Raw genomic sequence first — 15064 nt, forward strand, 5'->3', positions numbered from 1 at the left:
GACCAAATCATGACTCCAGGTCAAGGCTGGAGAAAAACAGGAGGAATTTTATTGCAGTACAAAATACTCACAGAAAAAAATGTCTGAAAGTCCTCAAACTCCCTGTCTAAAAGTAATATCCCCATTTGTGAAAGGCTTTTTGCAATGGAGGAGATAATAAGAGACCAAGGAATTATTACAGAACTATTACAGAGCATTTGTAGATAGAATGTAGTGAACTCTCAGTAGAGTCTTGTATATCTACTGCTGAAGCTAGTATTCAACATGATTTTTTTTGCCATTAGTTTACTTTCTCCCTGGATTTCTGTGTTTTGATATGCATGCATATGTGCTGTCAGAAATCAAAAAATTATGGGGAACTATATTATTGTCATTTGTTAGAGAATTCAACTTTAAAGAATTTAAAAACATTAAATTCTTTAAGATTAAGATATGTTACAGTAACCTTTCATTACTATCAAAATTGGTTGTTACTTTGACAAAAGATGGCATGTGTTATCACAGCTAACTTTTGTTAGAAATTATTAACATGATGCTACTTAATATAAAATATCTGAAAAAGTGATTTATGTCCTCATAAATAAGAGTAAATTTACCAATCAGTTATGTAGAAGTTAAGACTGGAGATGAGCATATGTAATGCTCACTGCACATTCCTTTCAGCCAAGAATTGTGGAATGGAAGTTCCATTCATCCTTTTTCTTGGAAGCTGTATTAATGACAAATTAATACAGGTAACTAAACCAGAGTTTCTGTGGTGAGTTATTTACTTCCATCGCGGCTGTCTGGAGCTGCAGGTGTATTTTAATAGCATGTTCGTGGTTATTCATTATTTTATTAATGCTGTGATTTGCAGACTGGGAAGACAGCGTATTATATGGTTCACAAGTGCTGGTCAGTTTGTATTTGGCGTCGCAGTGGCCTTCACATTTGACTACTACAGTTTTGTGATTGTGCGCTTTCTCCTGGCTATGGTAAGGAAGGATGTTCACCCTGGCCCTTTTTCCATGTCATTTCTTACCCCCTCTCAGGAAAACCTCCCTTTTGTTATTATTTCCTCTCTTAATTCATTATTCTAAAGCCCCATCTGTTGCACTTATTTCAGCAGAGCAGGGAGAGTCTGAATGTTCTTGGACCACAGCAATTTTCCTCTTTGAATTAATAGAAAGCGTCTGTATGAAGCAGTGTTTGGTACTTCCTCCATCCCAACCTCTGCTGGACTGGTAATTAAATACCAAGTGTGAGCAGCAAACTCTGGATTCTGCATTGCAGCTACTGTTGCATTTCTCCTTATTGTTAGAAATGGAATATATTTCTTCTTAAACTAGCAAATCTATAATAAGTATTATTTTTATCTCTACCGTTTTGAGTGATGGAGGAGAGATGCACATATTCTCTTCCATGCATCTCTTTGGTCTTTCAAGCTGTATCTGGAATACTAAATACATAGGCAGACATGTTTAACACCTAGATGTTTTATAATGTACTTAAGGGTATTTCAGTATATGTGTTTATGCAAACCCATACACACAATTTTATGTGTGTGTGGTATAAATCAAATATCTGACACATATTCAATATTTATACATAGTAACCAATTTTAAATAACTATTTTACAGCCCAAAGTACATTCTTGGGCTTTTCACTACATAATGCAGAAAGAAATTAGAATGCCTGTTGGTGCCAGGTCCTGCAGTAGTTTAGAAAACAAAAAAACTCTGACCAGACCAGTGCTGTAGGTTTTATCTGGCCACTGGGACTGACTTGTAAGGTGCAATCCTAAACTCTAGCCCTGTGCTCCTGAGGTCAGTGCAGCTTTCCTCTCAGTGGGTTCAGAATCAGAGATTATTAACTTGAATATTGTTAATGGGAAAATTGATTAAAACAATATACTGAAATATTTTCTAGTCTATATTCTCTAGCTGTGTTTTGAAATGTTTTAAGATACCAGGAATTTGATGTTGATATATTTGAGAACTTGAAATATATATATATCTATATATATATTCAATAATATATATATATTTAAATGAAGAAATACTACTATGCAGAACATGCCAGTAGTTGCATTAACTTGATACTATATGGGAACCTGTAATTATGTATATATATGAGATTCTCTTCCAATATTGTAAAAACTTTGATTTAATGAGATATTTTACAAGGGTGTGGCAGCTAATTCTTGTAAATGTGCGGTTTTCTGACATGCAGGTTATTAATACTTTGCTTAAAAGCCAAGATCAAGATTTTCAGAAGAGATAATTACTTGAGGAGACCTCTCTTTTCCAAGCGTCCAATTTGTGATGTCATTAAGGGACCTGATTTTTGGAGGAGAAGGGATTAATGACATCAGCAGATTAAGTTTCTTCACAGGTGTCCCTTGCTGGCTATCCCTCACTACAGAGAAGCATCCAAATTCACTTCACATTTTTAAACAGTGTCCGAAGGTTTGAGTGAATTTTTTCTCCAGCTGATTCATTTTCATAGTTGCCTTTTTTTTCTGTCAGTGTGAGACAGGCCAGCGCAGTGACAATTAAACATACCAGATGTGGAACACTGTTAGCTGTTTGTTTTTACTGCTGGTGCACAAGGAGAGTAGAAACAAACCTCACTCTGTTTTTTTTTTTTTTCTTCTTTTCTCTCTCCCACCCTCCCAGGTTTCAAGTGGCTATCTGGTTGTGGCTTTTGTTTATGTGACTGAATTTGTTGGCATTAAAGCACGAACCTGGGCTTCTATGCATGTCCATGCTTTTTTTGCTATGGGAGTTATGGTTGTGGCACTCGTGGGATTTTTGGTTCGGACCTGGTGGGTCTATCAGATATTTCTCTCCATAGCAACTCTTCCCTTTGTCTTGTGCTGCTGGATGCTCCCAGAAACACCTTTTTGGCTCCTATCAGAGGAAAGATATGAAGATGCACAGAAAGTGATTGATACAATGGCAAGATGGAATAAAGTCAGCACTCCCTGCAAAGTTTCTGAACTGTGCTCAGTCCAACAAGATGATCTAGCCAGTGGCAGAACAGGTGATGATGATATGTCCTCAACAAAGAAGCACAACATCTTAGACCTGTTTTGTAACTGGCAAATTGCAAGAAGGACCATCACAGTCTGGCTGATCTGGTTCACTGGGAGCTTGGGGTACTACGTCTTCTCCCTCAGTTCTGTCAGTCTAGGAGGCAATGAATATTTAAATCTCTTTCTCATAGGTAAATATTTTTTTACCTTATTCTGTTAATGACAGAACTAGAACATAACATTTTAAAATGTCTATAGATTTGACAGGCAATTTTTCACTTTGTTCATTCAATTGTGAACCTTGTTTGAAAAGTTTCTTGCTAACTCTTCATGAAGTTGACTAACACAGGAGTAGTATCATTCACCCCAAATTTCACTGTATCTGAGAAAAAAAAATCAGAATTTGTTGGTGCACAGAATTCTTCTCTGTTTTTTTGATTGTAAAATTATATTCTGGCTTGTCTTCTCTTTGCCCTGGAAGCTTATAGCAGATCCACACAAACCCCAGTGGAAGCAAACAAGCAACACAAAATTCACACAGCTCTCTTAAAGACACAAACTAGGAAAATGGCAGGAAAAAAATATTCCTTTTAACACTTACAGTCATGATATATAGAGTTTGTCTGTGTAGAAAACACAGTCATAATCGTCAGAAGGAAGAGTCAGTTTTCTCAAAAGTGTATTTTTAATTAAGTTGTAATACTCTTTTAATTTTATCATTCTGGCTGTAATCTTTCTCTGGCATGTAAGTTGTTTATAAAGGCAGCTCAGTGCATTCAAGGCCTGATCCAAAGTTTGTTAACATCAGTGGAAATATTCCACTGACTTCAGAAGACTCTAGATCAGACTTGCAGCTCTGAGCCAGTGAAGAATTAAATCATGTGCTTTGCTTTATGCAGCTGAGTACTCTCAGTGAAGTGAATGTGACTGATCGTGTACACAGGCTCACAGGAGGACTGGGGCTCTCATTATTCCAGTTTGTTTTGTCATGTATTACATTGTATTGTTAGACTGATGTGTTGAAGAGTGAGTGCTGGTATTGCACAGACAACCAAACTGCTATTGTGGAGTACACTCTACCCACCTCTTCTAAAAATATTTTAGCAGATGAACAGACACCAAATAATTACAACCTGCTTTTTCCAACACAACCCCAAAAGATTGTTTCCTGATATTATAGATGTATTGTCGTTCTATATGTAGTTAATAAAGGAATACAGGCTGTTCAGAGATGTATCTTAAATTCTTCCTTGATTTTACATTGGACATAGTAGCATTCTTCCTGAGCAAATTGTCTTAAAACATGTCCAAACTGGCTTTGGCTCAGTATTACTTGTCAAGGGGCAAATCATGTTTACACAGTGCAAACAGGTCTAGCCAAATGCCAGATCCTTTAGAGTGGCAGAAGTTTTTTCTTCTGGAAAGAAACATTAGGAAGGGATGATCTGTATTAAGAGTGGGATATTGTAAGCCCTCTTTTTTCATAGAGAAGGGAGAAGGCTGGAACTGCACTCTGTAGTAGTGGGGCTTACTCAGAAAACTAGATGTGGACAGACCTTTATTGCCTTTTATTTTGGGATGATTTTGAGCTGATGCTGGGAGAGGCATTTGTGGCTACTGTTGCCTGTCCAGGTGGAAGCTGGCAAATCCTGAGAGGTGTTGTCAGTGTGACACTAGCAATATTCCCTGTGGGCACACTTGAGCTGTTAATGTGAAAATACCTGAAGCAGAAGAGTAGCAAATTTCAGTATTTTAGAACTTTCAGACAGAAGTGTCAGTGTCATAGAAACAGAACTGTGGCCTTGCTCTTTTCTGTAATTTTCCACCCCAAAGAGAACTGGAGCTGCTCTGTGCCGTGAAACCTGTTTCCCTTGCCCTTCTCCACTCCCACTTCCGTATTTTAGGCTGCTCTCTGCCTTCTGTCACGCTTTCTGTAAGCAAATTAACTAGCTCAACACACTGGTTATCTTTAGATTTTACTTGTTCACTACCCCCTAGATCAGATAAATTCCTCATAAAGAGGAAGTTACAGTTATAAGATGCATATGTGTGTCATGACTTAAACTGAGATAATTTCATACTGACAGGTGCTGTGGAGTTGCCTTGCTATATCATTGCTTGCATTGCGATGGACAAACTGGGAAGGAGAAACACACTCATTCCGTTCCTTATTTTAAGTGCACTGATCTGTGTTTTAATTATGTTCATACCTCAGGTTAGTCACGTATGGTTGGAAGTGTTCCTATCGCAGAAATTTATTTTAAAGGCTCTTAAGTCAGTAGATGCAGCTGCTCTTTCTAAATCATAGAATAGTTAATTAAAGGCTGGTTTGAAGTTGCAGCTGCCTAAGTTGCAGTCTAAGGTAGATTTTTGTAATTTCAGTACAAGTTTCATTGTCATTGCTGGAATCACACATAAAATGGTCCCAGGGCTTCAGTGAACCAGGACTGGTAAAAAGTGATGTGGAAACTAGTAACTTATTGAGCAATTTTTAAAAAGCAATCAATGAGTATTGCTTATTGTTTAAAGAAGGGTCACAACTTCTGAAGAATGTAAATTATGTTTGGAAGGGTGTTATTTTCTGGTGACATATTTATTTGTGCTCTCTTTCAATAGGATTTCAATATATTAATTATCTTAGCAAATATGGCTGGAAAATTTTCCATAGGTGTGGCATTTGGCCTTATATATCTCTACACAGCAGAACTGTACCCAACAATTGTAAGGTAAGAACTTTTGGCAGTTACATATTTTTCATTAATTTGATGTTACTTTGTTCCCTTTGTTATACCACACCAGATTCAGCTGCTCTTGGCATCAGTGGTGGTAGAAGATATGGGGTGGGAAGAGTTCCTCAGCTGCCTCAGAGCTGTCTGGATTTTGGCTGTACCATCGTTTTTTATTTCTTTTGCAGTCCATGTGCATTGATAGGTTCCACTGGGGAAACTAGAAGAATACTCAATACTTTCTTAAACATTTTTTATGCCTTATAAGTCCTGGTTATTCATCCTGTAGGCTGTGCTGAATGATAATTATTTTTTTAATATTAATTACAGAAGCAGCTGAATTTCATACAATATAAATTTACACTGGCATAGCAACACCTTCCTGGTACAATTGCTTAAAGACACAAATCCTACTGATGTTTTAAGTGTCTGTGCATCTCTAATTGTTTCCTTTAACTGCCAGAATTCTCACTCAAATTCTTTTCTGTCCAGATCACTTGCTGTTGGAAGTGGAAGCATGATGTGCCGTGTAGGAAGTGTGGTTGCTCCTTTCTGTGTATATCTGAGAAGTGTTTGGATTTTCATGCCACTTGTAGGTATTTATTTCAATGGTAAATGTTTTTTGAAAAAGTGTATGTGTCACTTGTTTTCTCTTTAGTAACTTACCAAGTATGTTTTTCACATGACAAAGGAACCAAAACATTTAATTCAAAAAGAAAATTGAGTAAACCACTCTTGTTTGAAATGTTCAAGTATGCTGCTAAAGCAAAAGGGAAACTTTAAATAACTGAAATATTCTGAAAGTTTTTATGACAGAAAACAGAAAAATATTGATTCTCTGAATTCTAGCATAAAATTGATAAAAATATTCTGCGTCTACCATGTAACATTTAAGAAATGTCATAGTCCAAGCTTTTTTGCAGGCCCAGCAGTTTTTCACCATGCTCCTGATTTATTTTCATGTTTTTTCAAAGGCATAGTTCTTCCATTCCTGAACACACCACAGGTGGCTGAGTTTTCTTACATTATGCCTTAACATTTTCCTTGGCTTCTTTGGAAAAGCCTCCCAAAAGATCAAGAAGGTTTTGTGCTTACTGTATTTGGTCTCCATACCTGTCCCAAAGCTCCTGTTCTGTGTTTTTCACCAGAACTGAACAAAACAATCAGTGAGCTAGAAAAAGAGAAAGAAATGATATATTGATGAGCTTCATGGTGACTTTGACAAGCAACAGAACCTTGTTTTGATTAAGCACATCTTGTTTTTTAGGTAACTCCAGGTCAGGTTACCATTAGGTTTTGGTTTTTACCACCAGTTGCCCCAGAAACATTCCCACACAGAGATGGGACCATTCCTTTGTGTACTTTCGGCATTATGGAGTAATCCACTTTGGATAAAGTATTTTTTGCATTTTCTGCTCACACATGAATCATGTTTCTTCATTGCATTTCTGTTATGAAGCATTTGCTGCTTAGAAATCCTGCAGCAATTCAATCTATTTTTTCTCCTGAAGGATAAATTATGCCAATATATGTAAAACCAGACGGGATTACAAAGTTTGTATTAAAGATTTAAGTAAAGAAATGTTTATTAATGATTTAAAATAGTTTGAATTCTTTCAAAAACCCCTTAGAATTCACTGTGACTAGGGCACTGCTGTTATATGTTTATTATATGTATTAGATTATACATGTCAGAAAGTGAAAGTGTAGTGGGATCTGTCTTTAACCTGGATTCTTAGTCAAATTTTATCCACCATATTGGAGTTTCCTAAACAAGGGTATTGTGTCCCTTTGATGTGGCAACTATAAAATCTTTAATTACAGATGCTAGAGATTGCTTCAGAGAATTCTTGTGAGCTCATTTCATTATTTAAATTAATTACTTTTGGTTGTTTTCAATGAGAACTAAGAGGATGAAGGAGACCACAAATAAATTTATTTCTTCAAGTTCCTAAAAATGTTTTCTTTCTTAACAATGTCTCCACACAAACCAATATATGATCCCAGAAAAGACAAAGAACATTTGCACAGCAGAGTGGTCATGGGAGAACATTTATTTTTTTCCTCTTGTCAGCATTTTGCCTTTACTGGATGAAATAAGATGTATCTGTGAAGGAGTGTTGCAGTTAAACCACAGATGAGGGAGTGCTCAAACATTTTAGAGAGTGGTGCAAATGGCAGTATAAACACAGGAATTATTTCAGCTATGATCAACTCTCAGGGTACAAAAATTATCCAGAGCTTTTGTAGAGTTGAGTAGTAGTTCACAGTGAACATGTTTCCATTATTAGCTCCTGTTATAGAGCATTTGTCAATTTATTAAATAGGCTTGTCTTGAGTTGGAGCATAGTATGCCAAGTCTCAGGTCAAGTAAGTGTTTGGAATGGAAGTGAAATCAAATGGATTACATTTGTAAGTAAACTGATACACATCACCCTGATCTATTGCAAACACCACACACTGTTGAACAGTTACTACTGCTATTTGTTTGGCTCTCTGCCTCATGCACAGTTATGCCACCTGTGAGTACTGCAAGCATCTTGAGTGCCTATAAATCTTGAACAACTTGCCAAGTATGTTTTTCATGTGACAACTTTATAGAAAATGTGCAGTAAAACAACTGCTCCTTATATAACCTATTTCTGTTTCTCAGCTGTTAAGAATTATGTTGTAATAGCCCTTTAACAGGCTTGATTTTTCTCTCAGAAAAAACATAAATTAGAAATTTAAAAAGTCCACACTGATGTTAATAAATGAATACAAACCCTCTGTCAAATACTATCAGTTTTTCATGTCGAAATACAACTTTTTTTATTGAAGTAGGAATTTTGTCAATAAGATCACATTTTAGATTGGTTCAGAGCCATCAGATGTGAATATAAATATGAATATAAATAGAAATATCAGACTATAATAATTTGTTCTCAGAAGTAAAAGTATTATTTTGTAGGGATATTTAATTCAAATTATCTTTTGTTCTGGAGTATGTATATCAAGTCCTAGTCTTAGACCACTGCAGAAAGGGAGGAGGACATAAGAAAAATGATGGTAAATATTTTCTGAAAGTTCTACGGTATCTGTTAGAAGCTGCTGGTTCTACTGAAGTGTTGGGAGCACTCTAAGAGTTTGACCAAGCAGAAAGTCAGATTTCAAATTAACACCCTGAAAATACAATGCATTTAAGCAGAATATGCCTGTCAAATTACCTTCAACATACTTAAACATACTTAAATACTTTGTACAATAACATAAATACACTTTATTTGTACACATAAGCATTTGACCATATCAGGAGAACATTTTCTGGTACTGAAGTATGTATTTAAAATAGTAAATACATACATACAAAATGCACACATTTGTTGTGAGCAAGCAAAGGGCTAAATTATGTCAGATGCCTTATGAAGAAGTGTGCCAAGACTACAAAAGAGTTGCTTTTACTAAATGTGAGTGACTTCATTGATAACTGGCTACTGCCCTTGAAAAGGCTGATGATATTTGATAAGTCCTTGAGTTAATACACTGTGACTTAATTGTTTCATACTCTGTTGTAGGAAATATTGGAAAATGCTTTGAGGACCAGGGAGAAGGGAAATGTACTGTATTACTCAGCATGCAGCAGCTTTCACATAGAGGGGAAAAAAAGGAAGCTAACATGGGATGAAATACAGTTATGAGAGCTGAGATGAAAGGGCAGGAATGATGGTAGTGTGTACACTTACAGAATAGTGAGAATTCTCAGGGGAATGAGAGGTAGGAAAAACATGAGAAGAATTCCAAGTGTCTAAAAAGAATAACGAAAAAAGACACATATTCAAAGCACACAACATTACTTTAAGCTTGTTCTTTTGAGTATCACTAGTGACCCAGTTCTCATACACTCCAAATTTATGGGTGTCCATAACATTCAATATCCTTCACAGGCCTCAGTTATATCCTCAGTTATAAACTTCTGACAGACTGAAGTGTGTACATAAAAGAGGGTATTGTGGAATAGCTGCCATGTGAAAATTTATCCTGTCTTTCCTGGCCAGAAAAACATGTTTGAATAGGAGAGAGGAAATTTGACACTCAGAGATGAGATTTTAATATTTTGGAATATATTTCTAAATATCACTCCTGCCACATATATGTCTAAAAGGATTTCACTCTGATTGTGCCATTTCCTCTAGTCCAATTACTACTAGGATTTTTTTTTTTAACTTTCATGGTTAGACCAGGACTTTTATTTTCACAGTAGTTTGTAGTATTTAACAGTATTTTGATTTTTTTTTTGTCTGCCTCTATATTTATTGCAAATGCAAAAAGGAGGGTATGCAACAGTGTGCCTTTTGCTTCTCAAAATAATACATGAGACAAACTGTCCTCTTTTTTTTTGAAGGGAAGAGATGCAAAGCCAGCATGGTGCATGAGCAGGCAAATAGCACTGTTCAAGGTTACAGTAGGGAATTCTGATTTTAAAGCACCTCTCTGGCTTAAAGTCTGGCTAAGTTGCAGATGGCAGGTGGGCAGTTCTTGTCTCAAGCTCTGTGTGAGAGACGTAGACACAGTGATTCCAAATGTTCTTTCTCACCCTTGGAAAGAAAGCATTAAACAAAGAACAGATTTCAGAATCAGCACAGGGCAAAGATAAGGATAATACAGCAACAAAGTTCACAGTCACAGAATGGAAAAACACTGAGACCAGGCATGATGTTCTGTGTGAAAGCTTTTCTATCAGAAGAGAATTAGGTCATTTATAACCTGGTGTTGGAGGAGTGACAGGGGTTTAATGCTGTCCTGTACTCAGAGAAGCAAAGTGGGAATTGATATCTTCGAACAAGACACAGAAATGTCTATGTGAAGGGAACGTGAAGGGAAAGAGCAGATATTCCTGGAACAAGTGAATGTTTCTCTACCTACCCCACATTATCCTGATCCTTGCACCACTCATGCTGTTGTTGTGGAATTGTGTACGCCATGGACAAATCCAAAATGGGATCCCAGTGCAAATGTCAGTAAATGCCTGCACTCCTAACAGTTCTTTGAAACTGAGTTTAGCAAAGTATTCCTGTGGAGAGCTAGCTCATCATCTGCTGAAGAGCTCTCCTGAGCGCAGACGTGCATTTTTGTGGCTCTGGGCCAATGAGCCATATTGAGAAATTCCAGTCTGGCTCTGTAGAGAAGAAACAAGCATGCAGGTACAGGTACACAGGAGCTGGAGTGTGAATTGAGATTACTGGTGGCAGGGAAATTGTAGCTCTGTGAACATGCCTGTAAAAATAAATTTATGCAACCCTAGAATAATTTCTTAAATACATGCCTGATACTGGAAATACCAAATAAAGGTAATATGTATTGTTTACTCAAATAGAATTTTTCCTGCTTGCACTGTATTGATCCCTTGTGAACACAACACTTCACTTGCTCATTCATTAATTCTGCTGCATAATCTTTTCATTTATGCAATAAAAAATGGTAGATCTTTTATACAGGCAACATTTAAGTCTTATGATCTTTGCTTTACAGTTCATTGTGCTTTATCTTAAATTTACTCTCGAGCAAGATCAAAACTATGGATAGCTTGAAAGACTTATCTACCTTTACAGCTACTGTTTATTTCTTCCAGTTGCTTGTTGGAGTCATGGCTCTTCTGAGTGGAATATTAACCATAATGCTTCCAGAAACACTGGGAAAACCATTGACTAACACTTTGGTGGAAGCTACAGAAATGGGAAGAAACAAGAAAAGCTGTTCAGAAAAGAGTCCTTCAGCACACAGTGGTGCAGCATTAGAAAAGATAGAGATGTTTGGTCAAGAAAGAATCAGCACTGACAAATAAAGCAGCAGCAAAATGGCTGTTACCAATTTTAATCACTATCTAATTTATAAGATCTCTGTATTCAAGAAATGTGACTGTTCTATAACATCTGTGCCTTTCAGATTGTATTCTGTCCCCCACTTTTCAATAGAGCAATTGTATGAAACCTTTTCAAAGTGACCGAGTTACTGCAGAAAATTTGATAGGATTCCTAGATCCTTTGTCAAACTTACCCAGACTTTAAAACACCTGTCTGACTTGCTGTGACCAGTTGGGATGATTACTCTAAATGTTGGAACCTACCTGACTACATGTATGTAAAAAAAAAAAAAAATTCTTTGTTTCACATTTTCTGCAGTTAGATTTGTGAACCTACAACAAAGTGCTCTGCTTGGTCTCATCCTGTTGCAGCTGCCAGTTACTGGCTTGAGACTTCAGAACACAGTAAACTCTGTTACAATTCAAGAGAGAAGCCTTAACATTGCATCAGGTCATATCAATAATTTTAAACTAATTTATTCTTTTTTTTTTTTTCAAGTTTTCTACTAGGAATGGTGCCATTGCTAACAAAGGAAAGTATTCTGTGGCACAGCTTCTGACTGAAAAAATAATACTAAGTTTGCAAAATATGCAAATAGTTTGTATATTCATTCTGTTGAATGGCAAATGTATTTTTATTAGGGGTTTAGAAAAAAAAAAAGTGTTCACTGGATCTACTGCTGTTTTGGTTTAGGTAAAACTGAACTGCCTGATCCCATTTAAAGTCATATTCATTCCACACCATGTTTTTCAGTGCTCCCTTTCTCACTTAGCTCAGATCTAGCATCAGATTTTTCATAACTTCTAAGAGCCAGACCAGCAACTTTGCCAAATGCCTCTATCAAGGTCTTCGTAGTCCTCAGTGGAAAAGAATAAATGGCATATAGCTCTTATTCAGACTCTCTACACAGAAGTGGATTTAGTTATTCATTTTTGATAGAAACGGTTCCTATTCACCATTTTCTCATAGATATATATCTATAACTCATTTTTTCCTTATTATATCACACAAAACCAGTTAGAAAAATGTAATTTAAAAGACGGTAGCTGGAGGACACTGATCTATAGAAGAGTTACTAATAATAGTTTTAGTCAAAGTGTCAAAACATCCCACTGCTGCTACACCTCATGTGTGCATCAACACTACTGTTGGTGCAGTGGTTCTGCTTTATGACTCTGGACCATAGAAAACTGATGGATAAGAATGCATCATTCTGGCTGCTTCTTTCATGGCTTTCTCACACCTCCCCTTTATTTATCAGTCTATCTCTAGACCTGTGGGTTTCTTCCTTGTCTGAGGATCTGCATCTCCTTTGCTTGACCACCCTTGGTTTCAGGGGAGCAGCGCAGGAACTTCTGCATGTTGAGTTTCAGACAGCCCTCTCTTTCCTGGGTTGTGTGAATTCAGTCCTCCCTGGTTTGAAATCAGTGTTTAGGCCCCCATTCTCATGGCATGGTCTCATCAAAATAAGTCTTCCTTGATCTTTGCCATGTACCCACCCAGAAAGATATTTATATTACTGTAGATAGTCTGTATGCTGTAGAAATTAATGGTCATATTTTTCAATTATATCTGCACAGTTTTATTAGTTTCAATGACTTCTGAAACCAGAATAATGGTTTAGATCCCGTTATAAAAGATTTTATTTCTTCACTGCACTGTCCTAGAATTTGGTCCTGGTATTAGGAGAAAATAATATCCTATATGAGGATTAACATGCTTTGAAGCAAGCAAAAATCAGTAAATTTAAGTTTAGGTAGTTTCTCTGAGATAATTACATAGAAAGCAGAAAGGAGTCTTTATGTTCCTTACAATCCTGTGGGTGTTCTAGTGTTTGCAGAGAAAACCTCCACAAAGACCTGCATAGAATACTATGGCTTCTGTTGAGATGTATAAGTTCAGCAAAAGCACTTAACCTTCCCCCTGTGAGTAATCCCATCATTATTCTGAGAATGACTTGAACACATACTTTGATGACTGAAGATCGGATTACTCACATGCTGTGGTTTTTTATTTTGCAGAACAGACCCAGTACTCTTCCACTGCTTTCAGGTTTCCCCCTCCACTTCCCAGAGCAGAGCAGCCCTCTCTATCTCCAAGATCTACTGCCAAACTCTGCCTGCCCTGCCTTAAATAAGGGTTTAATCATGCTAAAAAAACACCATCATGCAATACACCTAACAAGGAATTAAACTGGTACTGTCTTGCCTTACAACCACACTCCCCACACACAGAGTTCCAAATTCTTTCCTTATTTTGGGGTTCTTTCACACTGATACAACCTTTTTTAATAGTACATCTATCTTAAAACTCACTACTCATAACTTTTAGGAACAGTATAGTCTATTTCTAACAAGGTACTAAAGAACATTTACAATTAATTTTTCTACTTCCTTACCTCCTGAGTAACTGATTTAGGTCTTACCCTGCCAAGAGCAGCCAATGCATATTCTGTGTTCCTTTGGCTTGAGGGATTCAGGACTTGGTCATCTGTAATCAGTACACATAAGGTGAAGAAAAGAACAAGAAAACAGTTAAATACACAATGATACTGGTATTGTTTACAACTAAAATTTAATTACGTTTCTAGACCACAATGTAGCTTGATGGCTTAATCCCAAAAGCCATTTCCTCCTGTCACTAAAGTCAGTTGGTATTTGGTCTTTAATTCAAATGACCCCTGAATTTCCCTGACCTAATGATGTTACTTTTTTTCCTTGGAAATAAAATGTTTGTTGATTTACAGGTACACCTTTTGTGATTTTATGCATCAATAGCTTAGAGATTGCCTTGGGGTATCCTATTCTTTAACTTGAGGAAGGATATTACTTTAGAAAAAAAGGAAATAGCATGTATCTCTATGTTTCTAGCATTTCTATTTGCTTGTTTTTTCCATATGGGCAAAAATATGTTTAACACTAGTCATGCATTATAAATGTAGCAAAATCAGGGTGAGTTGATTTCTTTCTCTTAAATATTCATAGATTTTTTAAAATCCTCTTGCAAGAGAGCACTGAGTTTGAGAAAAAATGCTTCTGTTCCTGTGGGCTATATTTTCATTTCGATGCTCATAAAAAGAATTAATTTTCATAGTTTCTTACTTCAGTTCATAAGTCCTTTTATGTTTGTATTTGTCATCCTTATCTTAGTGCAAATTTTTTGTGCTCATCAATGTCTCTGGAGTTACACAACAGTTTTATGAGATAATGAATTAGAATCCTTATCTACCTTAATTGCTGGTCACTATTACATGATGGCAAATGTTTTTTTTCTGAAATTGGATATCCAGCCTCATTAGATAGTCTTGCAATTTGTTAAGGACATACCTTTTTGGATTAAATATAAGAATAAGAGTAACTATTATTAGTTTAATGATAACTAAGGAAAAATAATAAGTACATGTGTTTGATATTTCAAAATTGTATTTTTAAACTATAGAAAAAGATGTATTTTCTACTTTAACAGCTTCATTAAATTTCTCT

General features: G+C 36.3%; 1 protein-coding gene across 2 annotated transcripts in view; it reads left to right on the forward strand.

Moving 5' to 3' along the window:
• SLC22A16 (solute carrier family 22 member 16) overlaps nucleotides 1-11595 on the forward strand; it is a 31822-nt gene extending 20227 nt beyond the window's left edge. For both annotated transcript variants that reach the window (XM_005518273.3, XM_014263467.2), the window contains exons 3-8: nucleotides 857-974; nucleotides 2658-3207; nucleotides 5104-5231; nucleotides 5633-5742; nucleotides 6235-6334; nucleotides 11351-11595. In XM_005518273.3, coding sequence (XP_005518330.3) covers nucleotides 857-974; nucleotides 2658-3207; nucleotides 5104-5231; nucleotides 5633-5742; nucleotides 6235-6334; nucleotides 11351-11563 — 1219 coding nt within the window. In that variant the 3' untranslated portion in view covers nucleotides 11564-11595. The remainder of the gene's footprint in view (nucleotides 1-856; nucleotides 975-2657; nucleotides 3208-5103; nucleotides 5232-5632; nucleotides 5743-6234; nucleotides 6335-11350) is intronic.
• Nucleotides 11596-15064: the final 3469 nt, after the last annotated feature.

Source organism: Pseudopodoces humilis, chromosome 3 (genome assembly GCF_049639895.1).
Source record: "Pseudopodoces humilis isolate 2021_Gansu_Grassland_sample_001 chromosome 3, ASM4963989v1, whole genome shotgun sequence".
Classification (NCBI taxonomy): domain Eukaryota; kingdom Metazoa; phylum Chordata; class Aves; order Passeriformes; family Paridae; genus Pseudopodoces; species Pseudopodoces humilis.